This window comes from Diaporthe batatas (genome assembly GCF_019321695.1).
Source record: "Diaporthe batatas strain CRI 302-4 chromosome Unknown Contig00007, whole genome shotgun sequence".
Lineage (NCBI taxonomy): Eukaryota > Fungi > Ascomycota > Sordariomycetes > Diaporthales > Diaporthaceae > Diaporthe > Diaporthe batatas.
In genome coordinates, this window is record NW_025408554.1 from 1396019 (window position 1) to 1408107 (window position 12089).

At 57.2% G+C, this 12089-nt stretch overlaps 2 protein-coding genes across 2 annotated transcripts; one reads left to right on the top strand and one right to left on the bottom strand.

The window, feature by feature from the left end:
- Positions 1–2399: 2399 nt before the first annotated feature.
- On the top strand, positions 2400–6648 carry KVR01_006596 (alpha-1,2-mannosidase MNL1). Its single transcript, XM_044789275.1, has 2 exons — positions 2400–2989; positions 3054–6648. The coding sequence occupies exons 1-2, from the start codon at positions 2798–2800 to the stop codon at positions 6189–6191; spliced, it is 3330 nt and encodes a 1109-aa protein (XP_044644027.1). The 5' UTR covers positions 2400–2797; the 3' UTR covers positions 6192–6648.
- Positions 6649–6938: 290 nt separating this feature from the next.
- Positions 6939–9032, bottom strand: KVR01_006729 (uncharacterized protein). Its single transcript, XM_044793282.1, has 3 exons — positions 8768–9032; positions 7794–8401; positions 6939–7714 (listed from the first exon to the last, which is right to left on the bottom strand). The coding sequence occupies exons 2-3, from the start codon at positions 8326–8328 to the stop codon at positions 7566–7568; spliced, it is 684 nt and encodes a 227-aa protein (XP_044644160.1). The 5' UTR covers positions 8329–8401; positions 8768–9032; the 3' UTR covers positions 6939–7565.
- Positions 9033–12089: the final 3057 nt, after the last annotated feature.

Here is a 12089-nt window from a genome sequence, read left to right on the forward strand (position 1 = left end):
GGCCAGGCGGGCGAGAATGTCGGTGAAGCTACCAATAGTTATTATCGGAGGTTCCTCGATAATGCTGGTTCATTTTTCCCCCCTACGCTGGCAGTTCCGTGCACCTGGGCAGCAAGTAAAGTTTCGACCCCCTGGCCCCCCTGCCCAGCCTGAGTGGCTCCAGCGCGTGCAGCTGCGTCTGTATGGACAGCTCAGGTTCCGGCTGTCTGGAAGCGAGGCGCTGTGCTGCAAGGCCATGCATCTAATCAGGAAGTTGTGAGTGCTCACTGGCCGGATGGAACTCTGCAGCCTCGGACTGCATGGCCGGATGGGGTAAGACGCGGTGGGCGGTGATGTGTATTTGGCCAGCCTGCAGTAGTGTAGATGGCCTGCAGTATTGCGCCCGCACAAGTGCGCACACAAGTACTTGTTGGGCAGCCTGACAGGCTGCCTGTCTACCAGTCTTCAGTGTTGAGAATGGTGGTCTTGACCCTGGGGCGCGGCGGCTTCGTCTCCACGTGGGGCTGGGACAGCCAGCAGCAGCAGGCTGGCTGGCAGGCAGGCAGGCAGGCAGGCAGGCAGGGTGCTCGCCGGCACATTGCTGGTTTATCACGGGTACGTACATGAACGTTCAAGGCCGACGGCTTTCGGCCGTGTGGTTATTAGGCCCGGGATGCATGCAGATCTTGTTCCTCGAGAGCCGGGGCGCTGGGGGCCAAAAACCCCGTCATCTCCGCCACACACGGGACACAAGAGTGCAGTCGTATGATGCAGAGTGGTCAGTCAGTCGACAGGTCAAAAAAAAAACCACCAGGAAGTGTGAAAAAAGGGCCAGAGGGCTGAAATCAAAAGCGTTGCATCCCGTACCACATTACATGCTGCTCAAGTGGGCAGAGAGAGGCTGGTGGTGACCTTGATGCGTGGCAATGGAGGGGTCTGGGCTTAGAGGCACTACTCCGTACCGAGTACATGGGGCATGGGGCATGGGACAGGAGTTCGGCGGCCCAGCGGCACAGATCGGCTGGCGACATTCTCAGCCATGAAAGATCTGGACGACGGGATGAGCACGCGGGGCCTGGCATGGTTGCTATTCCTTCCCGAATGCAGGCCCGAAGCGTCACTCGGAGGGAGTGTGTAGTGTACCATGTAGAACTTCACAACGTCTTTTCCACACCCAAAATAGCACCGCGGGTCAGTGGATGCAACCTCTGGAAGTGGAACACTGACGGACGGTGTAAGCTGAGCGGGCACCTGACAGACAGCACATGAGTCACGGAGGCTTTGTTACGGGGCGAGAGGGGACGGTGGAGGGGGACGGGGGAGGAGACAGTCGGCCAGTGGCTCGAAACTTTGTGCAACCGTTTCCTGCAGTGTGCCACGGGATGTCAGTCGATCTAAGGCAAGCCACGGGGCTGCCACAAGGCGAGGGAGGCCCAAGGTTGCAAGGCGAGCCAGCCGTTCTGCCGGTCCGCAGCGGCACGCATGCAGCAGGCTCCTTCTGAGCTTTGATGCGTGGCTCGCTTGGACCATGGCCGCACCCGGGGATTTGGAAGCGAGCGAGAGGCAGGTGTCAATAAGGCGAGTTCCGGCCTCCAGAACCTATTATTACCGAGTACGGAGTACGGAGTGCACTCCTGGGCCCCGGCTGGTGGCACAGAGGGTCAGGCTCTCTCTGCAGGACGCATGCCTGGCAGCACAGGGACGGTCGACGCCCGAATATCTGGTCGCCGAAGCCGGTACGCCCGACTGCATTAGCCAAGGCCTTTCTTTATCTTTCTCTTTTGCTTTTTCCTGTGCGGGCTGTCGTGATTTCTTCTGTTACGTTTGAGTGCCTGCAGTACAACAAGAAGCTGGGCCAATGCGATGCCCTCCTGCACGAAATATCCTGCAGGAAATTGAGCCTTGGGGGCCGGGTCGCCTGTAGACGGCCATGCCACACTCACTATCTGGCTATCTAGTTGTCTAGGCATGCGGCACACAGAAATACGAGTCAACACCTATGCCTCGGTATGTTGACCCGGGCTGCTTGCTGCATGCGTGCATGCGTGCATATCTGTTCGACCCAAGATCAAGGGACAGAAGCTGTAGCCGGGCGTGGCCCCCAGGCTCAGAAGCCCTCGTGCGGAGCTGCCGCCGGCTCGAAACCGGCCTTGCAGCCGTGTGCATACAATATATCAATACATATGCTGTGCTATGTCGGTCTGTGACAGAACGCGGCTCGAGCACTCGAAGTATTCTCCCCGTCAACAGGACCTCACGAGTAGGGGGGCGGCTTTGAAAGATGCGACGTACTGTTAGTACACTGGTGCTGGTGCTGGTGCTGGTGCACTGGCCACGCCCATTTTCTGTCTCTTTCTCTTTCTTTATTTTCCTTTTCCTTTTTGGGGGGGGGGGGTGTCAATGTCAGGGACAGGACATGTGCAATGCAGACCGTTTTAGTCAGCAGCCGAGCGGAAGCAACGACTCACCAAACCGAATCCTGGCAAGATGACAGCATAGCTCATTCGGGAAGTCGATCCCATGTTTGTAGTCCTCGACTCCTGCGCAAAGCAACATCTGCATCAACACATGGCCTATTGATTCAGTAGCATCAAAGGCGTGTATCGGACTCATCCGTTGATCGGTGACAACATAGGCAGCCGCTCAGGCCCAAAAGTCTCGCAACACACAAAGACATGGTAGCGTGACTACGGAACCCAGTCCGTTCGATCCATCCCTCCTCCTCCTCGCCCTTCTCGGGCGCGTTCCCGGGAGAACCCAAGGCCCTATGAAGACGTTTAGCCATTCTGGTGTCTGCTGCAGGTGACGTCTGCTTGGCATGGCTTCTGCCCCGTCGCTCTCGGTGTCATGGCCAATGCCCTGCCTCTGCGTCGTGCTGTTGCTCGTCGCATGGCTCGACCAGACCTGGGCCATGCGGCCCGACCGCATCGCCACCCTCCGGCACGAGACCGTCGAGATGTTCTACCACGGTTATGACAATTACATGAGGGTGGCATTCCCCGATGACGAGGTATGCTCGCAACAGCGCGGCCGTGTCTGGACTATGGGCTCCGCGCTGACATCCTAGCCCACAGCTTCGACCTCTCACATGCGCCCCTCTGACCAGGGACAGCCTTAACCACAACAACTTCGGTCTGAACGATGTCCTCGGGAACTACTCCGTCACCCTCATTGACACCCTCTCGACCCTCGCCATACTAGCCTCTGCTCCCCCCGACGACGAGGGTACCGGAGCCAAGGCCCTGCACGACTTCCAGAGTGGCGTGGCGGACCTGGTAGGACTGTACGGAGATGGGAGGCCGGGACCATCAGGTCTGGGCACACGGGCGAGAGGGTTCGACCTCGACAGCAAAATACAGGTCTTTGAAACTGTCATCCGTGGGGTCGGAGGTCTGCTCAGCGCGCATCTGTTCGCTGTCGGGGAGTTGCCTATCAACGGCTACAACCCAAGACCCGCGGGTGAGACCGACCCCGACAACCCCCTGGAATTGCCCCCGATACCATGGCCCGATGGCTTCAAGTATGACGGGCAATTACTGCGCCTGGCCCTTGATCTTGCGCAGCGCCTGCTGCCAGCTTTCTACACCACCACAGGCATGCCGTATCCACGTGTCAACCTTCGCCATGGCATCCCGTTCTTCCCAAACTCGCCTCTTTTCTACGATGCCTCGGGCACCCAGAGCGCCAACACCCCAGGCCCTGCTGAGATTACGGAGACATGCAGTGCAGGAGCTGGCAGCCTGGTGTTGGAGTTCACCGTTTTGAGTAGGCTCACTGGCGACCCTCGGTTCGAGCAGATTGCCAAACGAGCTTTCTGGGCTGTTTGGAACCGGAGGAGCGATATTGGTCTCATAGGCGCCGGCGTTGATGCAGAGCACGGCAACTGGATTGGAGGCCATGCTGTCATCGGGGCCGGCGCTGACAGCTTTTTCGAATATGCGCTCAAGTCACATATCTTGCTCTCGGGTCATGAAATACCCAACGCTACCGCCCCACAACCGCGTGCTCCCGGCAGCACCTGGCTAGATCCCAATGAATTATGGACACCGCTGACCGAGGAACAAAACTCGCCGGCGGCTTTTCTGGATGCCTGGCATCATGCACACGCCGCGATCAAGCACCACCAGTACGACGAGACGGGCCATCCGCACTACGTTAATGTCAATCTCCTCACTGGCTCCCAAGCCTCCCAGTGGATCGATAGCCTGGGCGCATACTATCCCGGTCTTTTGATCTTGGCCGGAGAACTGGAGGAAGCTATCAAGACAAACCTGCTTCACGCCGCCTTGTGGACCAAGTATGCGGCATTGCCTGAGCGGTGGTCTTTCAAGGAAAAGCACGTCGAGGGCGGCCTGGGCTGGTGGCCTTTGCGGCCAGAGTTCATCGAATCGACCTATCATCTATACCGTGCTACCAAGGACTCTTGGTATTTATATGTTGGTGAAATGGTCATGCGCGACATCAATCGACGCTGTCGAACCGATTGTGGCTTTGCGGGGATTCAGAATGTTGTGACAGGAGAGCTGACCGACCGCATGGAGAGTTTCTTCCTTGGTGAGACGACCAAGTACATGTACCTGCTTTTCGACGATGGCCACCCCCTCAACTCGTTGGATGCTGCTTATGTCTTCACCACTGAAGGGCATCCTCTGATCATACCCAAGAAGTCAAAACGTCTTTCAAAGACGAGACCTGTTCCCCCCACAACGACTAAGGAGATTGCGTTGTTCTACTACAACGATGGCTTCACAAACATGTGCCCACAACCTCCTGAGGTCATGCCTTTAACCGGATCGAGTATCACTACGCGAACAGATATGTTCCACGCCGCCCACATGCTCGATCTACACACGATGCCAAACATACACGCCGGCATAGAAGCCGGTGACAAGCCTGGGACTTACAGGGCCAAGAATAACCACACATACTTTCCCTGGACCCTGCCGCCTGCAACTCTGCCCGGGAATGGCACATGCGCCAAGATATTAGAGCCGGCTGAATACCACCTGGAGTTTGGAATGGTCGGCCAGAACGGGGTCTTTGACTCGATAATTGGGGCCCAAAACTTGGACCGAATGGATACGTATCACATCAGGGTCAACAAGCTGGCAGGTCTCAAGCTCACCATGCGGCTGGAAAACGGCCCCGACGACGCTGAGGGGCTCAGAGTCACCAAGGTGAACGGTTTCGGACTTGGACGAGATGAAAACATTGTCTTCAATCGGGCCTTGCTTGCGGACATATCTGACACGAAGTTTAAGCTCATCAGAGATCTCAAGACTGTCAGGATACATCAACTCTACCACGTGGATGTGGCTGCGAACGTGGAGCCCGTAGACAATGTGACCATGAGTCAAGAGTCGGCCGATGAAGTTCTCGGCAATGAGACTTCTGCATTCGAAGAAGAGGATTACGCCACACCAGAAGAGCAATGTGCCCCTCCCGACGACGCAATGTTAGAGGAATACAACCCTTTTGACGCCGATCACCAAGTCCCAGACGATGTACCGCGAGCTCCCGAGACACTGGCGACCAACATCAACAGCCTTCTACGCAATCTTTGGAACCAAATGCGCGACTCGTCATCCTCAACCGCGAGCCAAGCCCCATCCTCCAATACGGTCCAGGTCCTCAACACGCATGGCCATCCTCTCAACATCGTCATCAACACCACAGCCATCACGCCCATCGGTGTCGGTGCCGCCCCCTTGCCGTCGACCGATCTCCCAGCTGGCGCGCATATCCCGGCGTTTGGACCCGTCCCGCACGCGGTGCTGCCGTGGAGTACAACCTACGGGGCCGGGCTGGCGTGTGATTCGGTCCTGCCGGAGGAGGCGCCGCGCGACCATCAGCTCATCGTGATCCGCAGGGGCGGCTGCACCTTCAGCGAGAAGCTCGCCAACATCCCGGCGTACAAGCCGTCGGGGACGTCGCTGCAGCTCGTCGTCATCGTTTCAGACGACGAGGACGACAGCGGCGAGGTGGGCATGACGCGGCCACTGCTGGCAGAGGAACAGCGCACGCCCAGCGGCGTCCTGCGCAGGCATCCCATCCCCATGGTCATGGTCGGTGGCGGCGAGGAGGCCTACCGCCGGTTGGCGACTGGCGGCATCGTCAGGGCCGGCATGAGCAGGAAATATGGCGTCGAGAGTGATGGCCGCAGGATAAACAACATCGTCATCGATGACGGGGATATCAAGCGGCCGGGCTAGGATTCGCCAGCTGATGTCGTCCACACTCGACGGTACCCCTTCAAGGCGCTCACGCGCTGGGTGGGTTCGGTGATGGGTTGTCGAACGAGATAAGGCGTGCAACAAACAGCGTGCAACAAACAGCGTGTGGTGTTGAAGTAGGAAGTGGGCGCGGACGTGTCTCGTCTGAAGCGGGGAGGGTATCCGTGCCACCTGTCTCCTGTCTGCTGTTTCTACACTCGTCGTTTGCTTCTCTCATGTTCGGTTTGTTTTTGGCATACCACAATACCACATAGACATGTATCGATAGTCCACCGCATACATTAGCATCTCAGCGTATGATACCTCTTTTTAATCTTGCATTGGACCGTCTTAGCACCCTACGGTGTACCGCGCTACCTGCAGTCCTGCATCACCCGCACATTTGGTCGCGCTGCGGAAACACGAATGGTGAGAAAGGGCTGAGGGGATAAGCTCCTGCTATACGGGCCGTTTATGGGGACGCAGCGCGTGTTCGGACGGACCTAGTGGCCCGTTCTCAACCGGTCACCGACCGCAAGCCGCAGTGGAGTGAGCCTTGACGTGTCGGGCGCTCGGGGACCGGTCAAGACGACTCAGGGTCTCACAGTGCAGGCTAGCATTTTCTGTAGGTATTTGTCACCTATGCGCTTTGAAGATCTGTTGTGTGGGTGCTGCCCCTACTGGAATCCTGCGGGCACTCGCAAGCAGCACTGTACCAACGCGGGTGACCAGGGTTGCAATTGCAATGGTTTGAAATGGTCTATTGCGAGCAGCAGAACGGTCTATGAATGTTTTGCCGAGGTGCAATCTCATTGGAGAGATGTTGCTCTTGGGCCATGGAAATGACACTGTCGACATAAAACCAAAACATGTTGGCAGGACTCGTCAAAAGATGAGCACTTTTCGAGACCTTAAACGCCGAAGTCTATCCAGCCAAATGTCCACCCAAACGTTCATGGAGCGATCTAAATTTCCGCAGTTGATCCTCACCAATCGTACCACAATATGCACATTGACAGCCGGTCGATCTTGGCGTCCCCCCCCCCATCACCCGCCCGGTCATCGCCGTCAGAACTCGTAGTTGTGAGCAAGACCAAGCAACGTGAAGAAAGCCACGACAAACGAGCACAATGGGGTATGATCCGTCCAGTCTTGATGTTAAAACAATAGCCTCTCGATTCAGAACGCACTTATGTGGAAAAGGTCCCGGACGGTCGGGGTGGGCGATAAGCCTAGCCATCTGGTGAGATTTTGATATGGGGCGTCGGACCGTTTAGCCGATGAAACCGGAGGTGAGGCGCAACCAAGGGTGGGCTAGACAGCTGTCCGCCTGACGTGGTCGAATCGGGCTTCGAATCATCTTGATTGGGCGGCTTATTCGTTCACATCGAGCAGAGTCACGACAGGGACATTGTCGAGCTTGTCGCGTCCCTTGAGGAAGGGAATCTCAATGATAAAAAGGAAACCGACCAAGCTGCCTCCCAGCTGCTTGATCAGGTCGCCAGCGGCCGCGGCAGAGCCACCTGTTTCGAGGACTGTTAGATACGGTGCTCTTCAAGGGCAAGTCTCCAGCAGAGCGATAATCAGCTGAGTAGTTCATACCAGTAGCAATAATGTCATCTACGACAAGGACCTTCTGGCCGGGCTTAATGACGCCTTCCTGCATCTGGAAGTAGTCGGCGCCGTACTCCTTCATGTACTCGGCGGTGACACAGGGCCCGGGCAGCTTGCCCTTCTTGCGGACAGGCACGAAGCTGGCGCCCAGGCGGAGAGCCAGGCTGGGGCCGAAGAGGAAGCCACGGGCATCCAGGCCGACGATGACATCGGGCTTGATGGCGTTATCGGTGCCGCCAAAGTGGAGGAGCTGCAGCTCGAGGGAGCGGAGGAGGGTTGCGTGGACGGCAGGGTCGAGGAACCATGGCATGATATCCAGGAAGTTGATGCCGGGGATAGGGAAGTCGGGGAAGCGCCGCAGGGACTTCTCGAGGCTTATCTTTGCACTGGCGAGTTCGGCGGAGGTGGAGGAGGCGGCGGCGGGCTGTCGTCCCGAGGCATCTTGGGCGGCGTTGGACGAGGAAGATGCAGAGGCGTCTGGGTTGGTGGCCAGGTTGCCTTGGGGCTCAGAGGCTGGCGGCATGGTGGAGAGGAGAAAAGGAGAAAAAGGAGGGGGGACGGGCGAGGGAGAGGTGGTGAGAGAGATCGGTCGTTATCTAGGAAGAAAATTGTTGGCGCAGTGCACACAAGGCTAGAGCTGACGAGGAGGGGGGGTGTGTCGCGAAGAGCTGGGTGTACGTGAGTAATTGCGCACAAGGTTGGCTTGTACGAAAGTACTCTCGTACCTGCCCGCCCCAGGTGGTAGGTAAACTTGTATGTGGCGGGCGGCAACCAAGTAAGACAGGGTGCGAACCAGGTAGCCTCTCAAGTTGACCAAGTACAAGCAGGGCCAGATGCAGCAGCAGTCGCAGCAGAGCTGCCAGCCGACCGTGGTTCGTGTATCGTGGCACAGGAAGGGGAGACAGTCTGTCTGTGTAACCTATAGGCAATCTATAGAGGGCGTTCAATGTTCCCAAACATACCTAGCGGCCTAGGCCAAGCAACCGTAGAAGTTACTGTGCTGTGCTGTGCTGTGCTGTACTTCCTGGGGTGGTTTCGTCTCGCGTTAACACACGGCAGGGACGGAACGGGAAGGAATCCGAATTGACAGGCTTGCTGTCGAAGGAAGCATGAGGCGTCACAAGAAAAAGTCGGGTTATAGTGGTTTGCTAAGGGCAATAAGGAAGGAAGTTGGAAACGGAAAGAGAGAAAATTCAGACGGGCCTAACCGGGATGAGCAGCATGGGAAATCCAGGCTACCCAAAGCAGTGTGGGTGGAGTGGTCTCAGACGACCATTAACAGACCAGTGCAATATGTACTGATATGTCGTGATACTGGGCCTGAAGAACCCACGGCCAGGTTGGGTGGAGGGGGCTTTGCATCTGTTGTTCCCGTCTCTTCCTGCCTATGTCTGATGTCTGTATCTGCTCACTGTGTCTCTTGTATCTCTGTGTGTTTCTGGGCTTGTGCTTGTGCTTGTGCTTGTGTACCTGTCTCTGGCCGGGACAGACAAGACAGGCCAGGCCGGTCCAGCAATAGTGCACACCCCCGAGCTCTCCAACTCGACTGGCTGAATAGCTGGTTGGCCTAGAACAGCAAGCAGATACATGGGCACCTAGGTAGGCACCTAGGTACCCAGGCAGTCCACAAATTGTGTATGACCGGAGAAATCTCCTTCCAGGATTGTGCTAACCGACAGCAAATGGCAGGCCCGTGTCAGAGCAGGTGGGATGTGTTGGGGTGGGATATTACCCCGCCAAAATTCCCAAAATTCTCCTGGACCCCTCCTTCCTCTCCCTGCCGCTGCAGGTCGCACACTGCTTCGCAGCTCTCCGATAAGCTGATGATGATGATGAAAGATGACGATCGTCGACATGAGACGCTTCCTGGCTGTAAAGTCCACATGTCCAGTGTTTGTCGTTCCCAGCACAGCACGAGCACAGCAGGAACGATGTGACTCGACATATGTCGGCATGGTCTCGGCAAGCTGCAGTCCCGGGCAGGACCTCCCTCGCTCCCCATCTACTGACTGTACTTATTAGTCAACCAGGCTGACCCGTCACGATCCGTCTTATGCCTTCGAGGCTTCCCTGGTTGCCGCTCGGCATCCATGATCGAAGCTCCTGGGAGTGGACCTGTGCCCCTGACCTGCCCGCCAGTTGAAACGCTCATCCATGCCCCATCAGGTGGATGTTCCTGGCGATGAGCAACATCCACGACAGCCCGGGACGTCGTCTACCACCGTCGAAGCCGCCCGACAAGTCAGCCCCGCAGGTTGCATTGTGGCTGTCAACCACTTCCGCTTCACACCACCAGCATTGTACGCTCTGAATGCGTGCAGCTCTGGGCGGATCGAAGGCCACCTCTCACGTCCAGGACACCTACACCCGCGTCCAAGTCCACCCCCAAACGAGACCGAGTCCAGACCAAGGTCCAGATCCCACAGCCTTTCGACGCCATCCCCACGCTTCCCCGACTCGCCTACGTGCTGCCTGCTCGGATACGAGGCCTTGCGCTACACCCATACCGGCCCCATCCCACTTGTAGTGGCCCAGCCTCTGCTGCAGCCGGCCTAGAAAGCCTCGGGGCCTGCCTGAGGAGTGCCCCCCATCACAGCCCTTTTAATTAACCCGTCAACCAGTCGCCGGCTCCAGCTGGCGATCCGGTCAACGCCGGCTGCCTGCGATGTTGGATCCGGAATCCGCAAATCTGACGTGTCTCTCTCGTCTGTCCGACCTGCCACTCATCCTCGGCACGCCGGCGACCACCTCAATTTCATTCACCCCATTGCCTTATCAGCATCATCTGCAGCGTGCTCCCCTGTACTGCCTTGCATCTCTCTGCGCGCACCCGTCGGGTATCGCCAACCGAGATCGATAGGTGCCACCACCGGCCCTTGAAGGCACTCACCACTGACAGGTACTCCGTATACTGTGTATGGCCAGACACGCAGGGAACCGTGTCATTGTGGCGTCCGACGCGCAGGGAACTTCCTGCTACGTGGGTTCCAACCTCTTAGATCAAAGTTGCGGTCCTTCAAAGGGGCCGTCAGTGACAATTCAGCGGCTCACAACTCGCATTATCACTCTGGGCGACGCGCCACGGTGGTTTTGAAAACAGAATGCTCGCATCCACCTTCAACATCAAGGGGCCGCTCCTCGATAATCAACACGGGCCACCGGTCGTCTGAGCCATTCAACATGATTTCTGAGTCCCTCTCAATAATTCTGCTGTGCGAGCCCCCCCCCCCCCAAGAGCGGAACAGGCTTATGCTCTTGATAACAAAGCCGCATCATCTCTACTTCGTCTGAGAATTTCACATCGAAGTAGTCCGGGACAGCATTGGCAGGAGAGTACGTGCTTCTTCCAAGGCATTCCTGCTGCAATGGTTGCAGTCAAGTCACTCCAGAATTCTAGCGTCGCCGGTGGTTTCATGGTCTTTCTGCATTAGTGTTCGTTCTAAGCGTGGCTAGCTGTCAACGGGCGCAGTCAGCAAGACAGCCGAAGCGTCACGACTGGTTGTACTTCCGTCAATGTTTGGTCCCCCCCTCTTCATTATGACTCGGTTCTATTTCTCCATTCGTTTTGGAGATTTAAGTGCCCTTGATATTGTCTCACCGCCATTCTGACGGAAACATCGAGTCCTTCAGCCAGCTACACCCGCATGAATTAGAAAAAGTAGCTACGACGGTCGTGCGGTCGGCAACGACCATTCACAAAGATGCCATACTGGCACCCGCTGAGAAGCCATTCTCGAACTCTCAGGCATGAACGACCCAGATGCCCGACCAGGCTGACCTCCCTCCATCGCCTGCCATGAGCGCGGAACTCTTGCTTGCCAAAGCCACTGAGCGACACAGTTCAGATTTGCGTCCCGGGTCCCCCCTGGCCGCCTCCCGCCAGCCCGCCTGACAAACGGCGCCGGTCCCGTCTGTGCGTTTCACTTGTGGATCTCCCGACGTTGGGCCGGGGCGGTTGCGCCTAGGTGGGGTTTTCGCCGTGTCCAAGCCGAAACTCACCGTAGTTCGCGGCACCCTCCGCTTGCCCTGCCGATAAGCTCTCCCGATCCTGGTGGAACGTAGGTATAACGGCAGGGCTCGGCGCACAACAAACCGGTGTTGGTTGGACGACACGCCAAACCAAGTGTTCCCCAGTCGGCGCACTGATATCAGAGCAGCAAATTGGATAGATGCCATGTCCACTTGCAGTGCGTGAGAAGACAGTGCACCGGTCGATATTCTCCAACACGACTAACCGCACACGGAGTAATCGCGCTCAGGCCAACCACACCAAATGCTGTACAC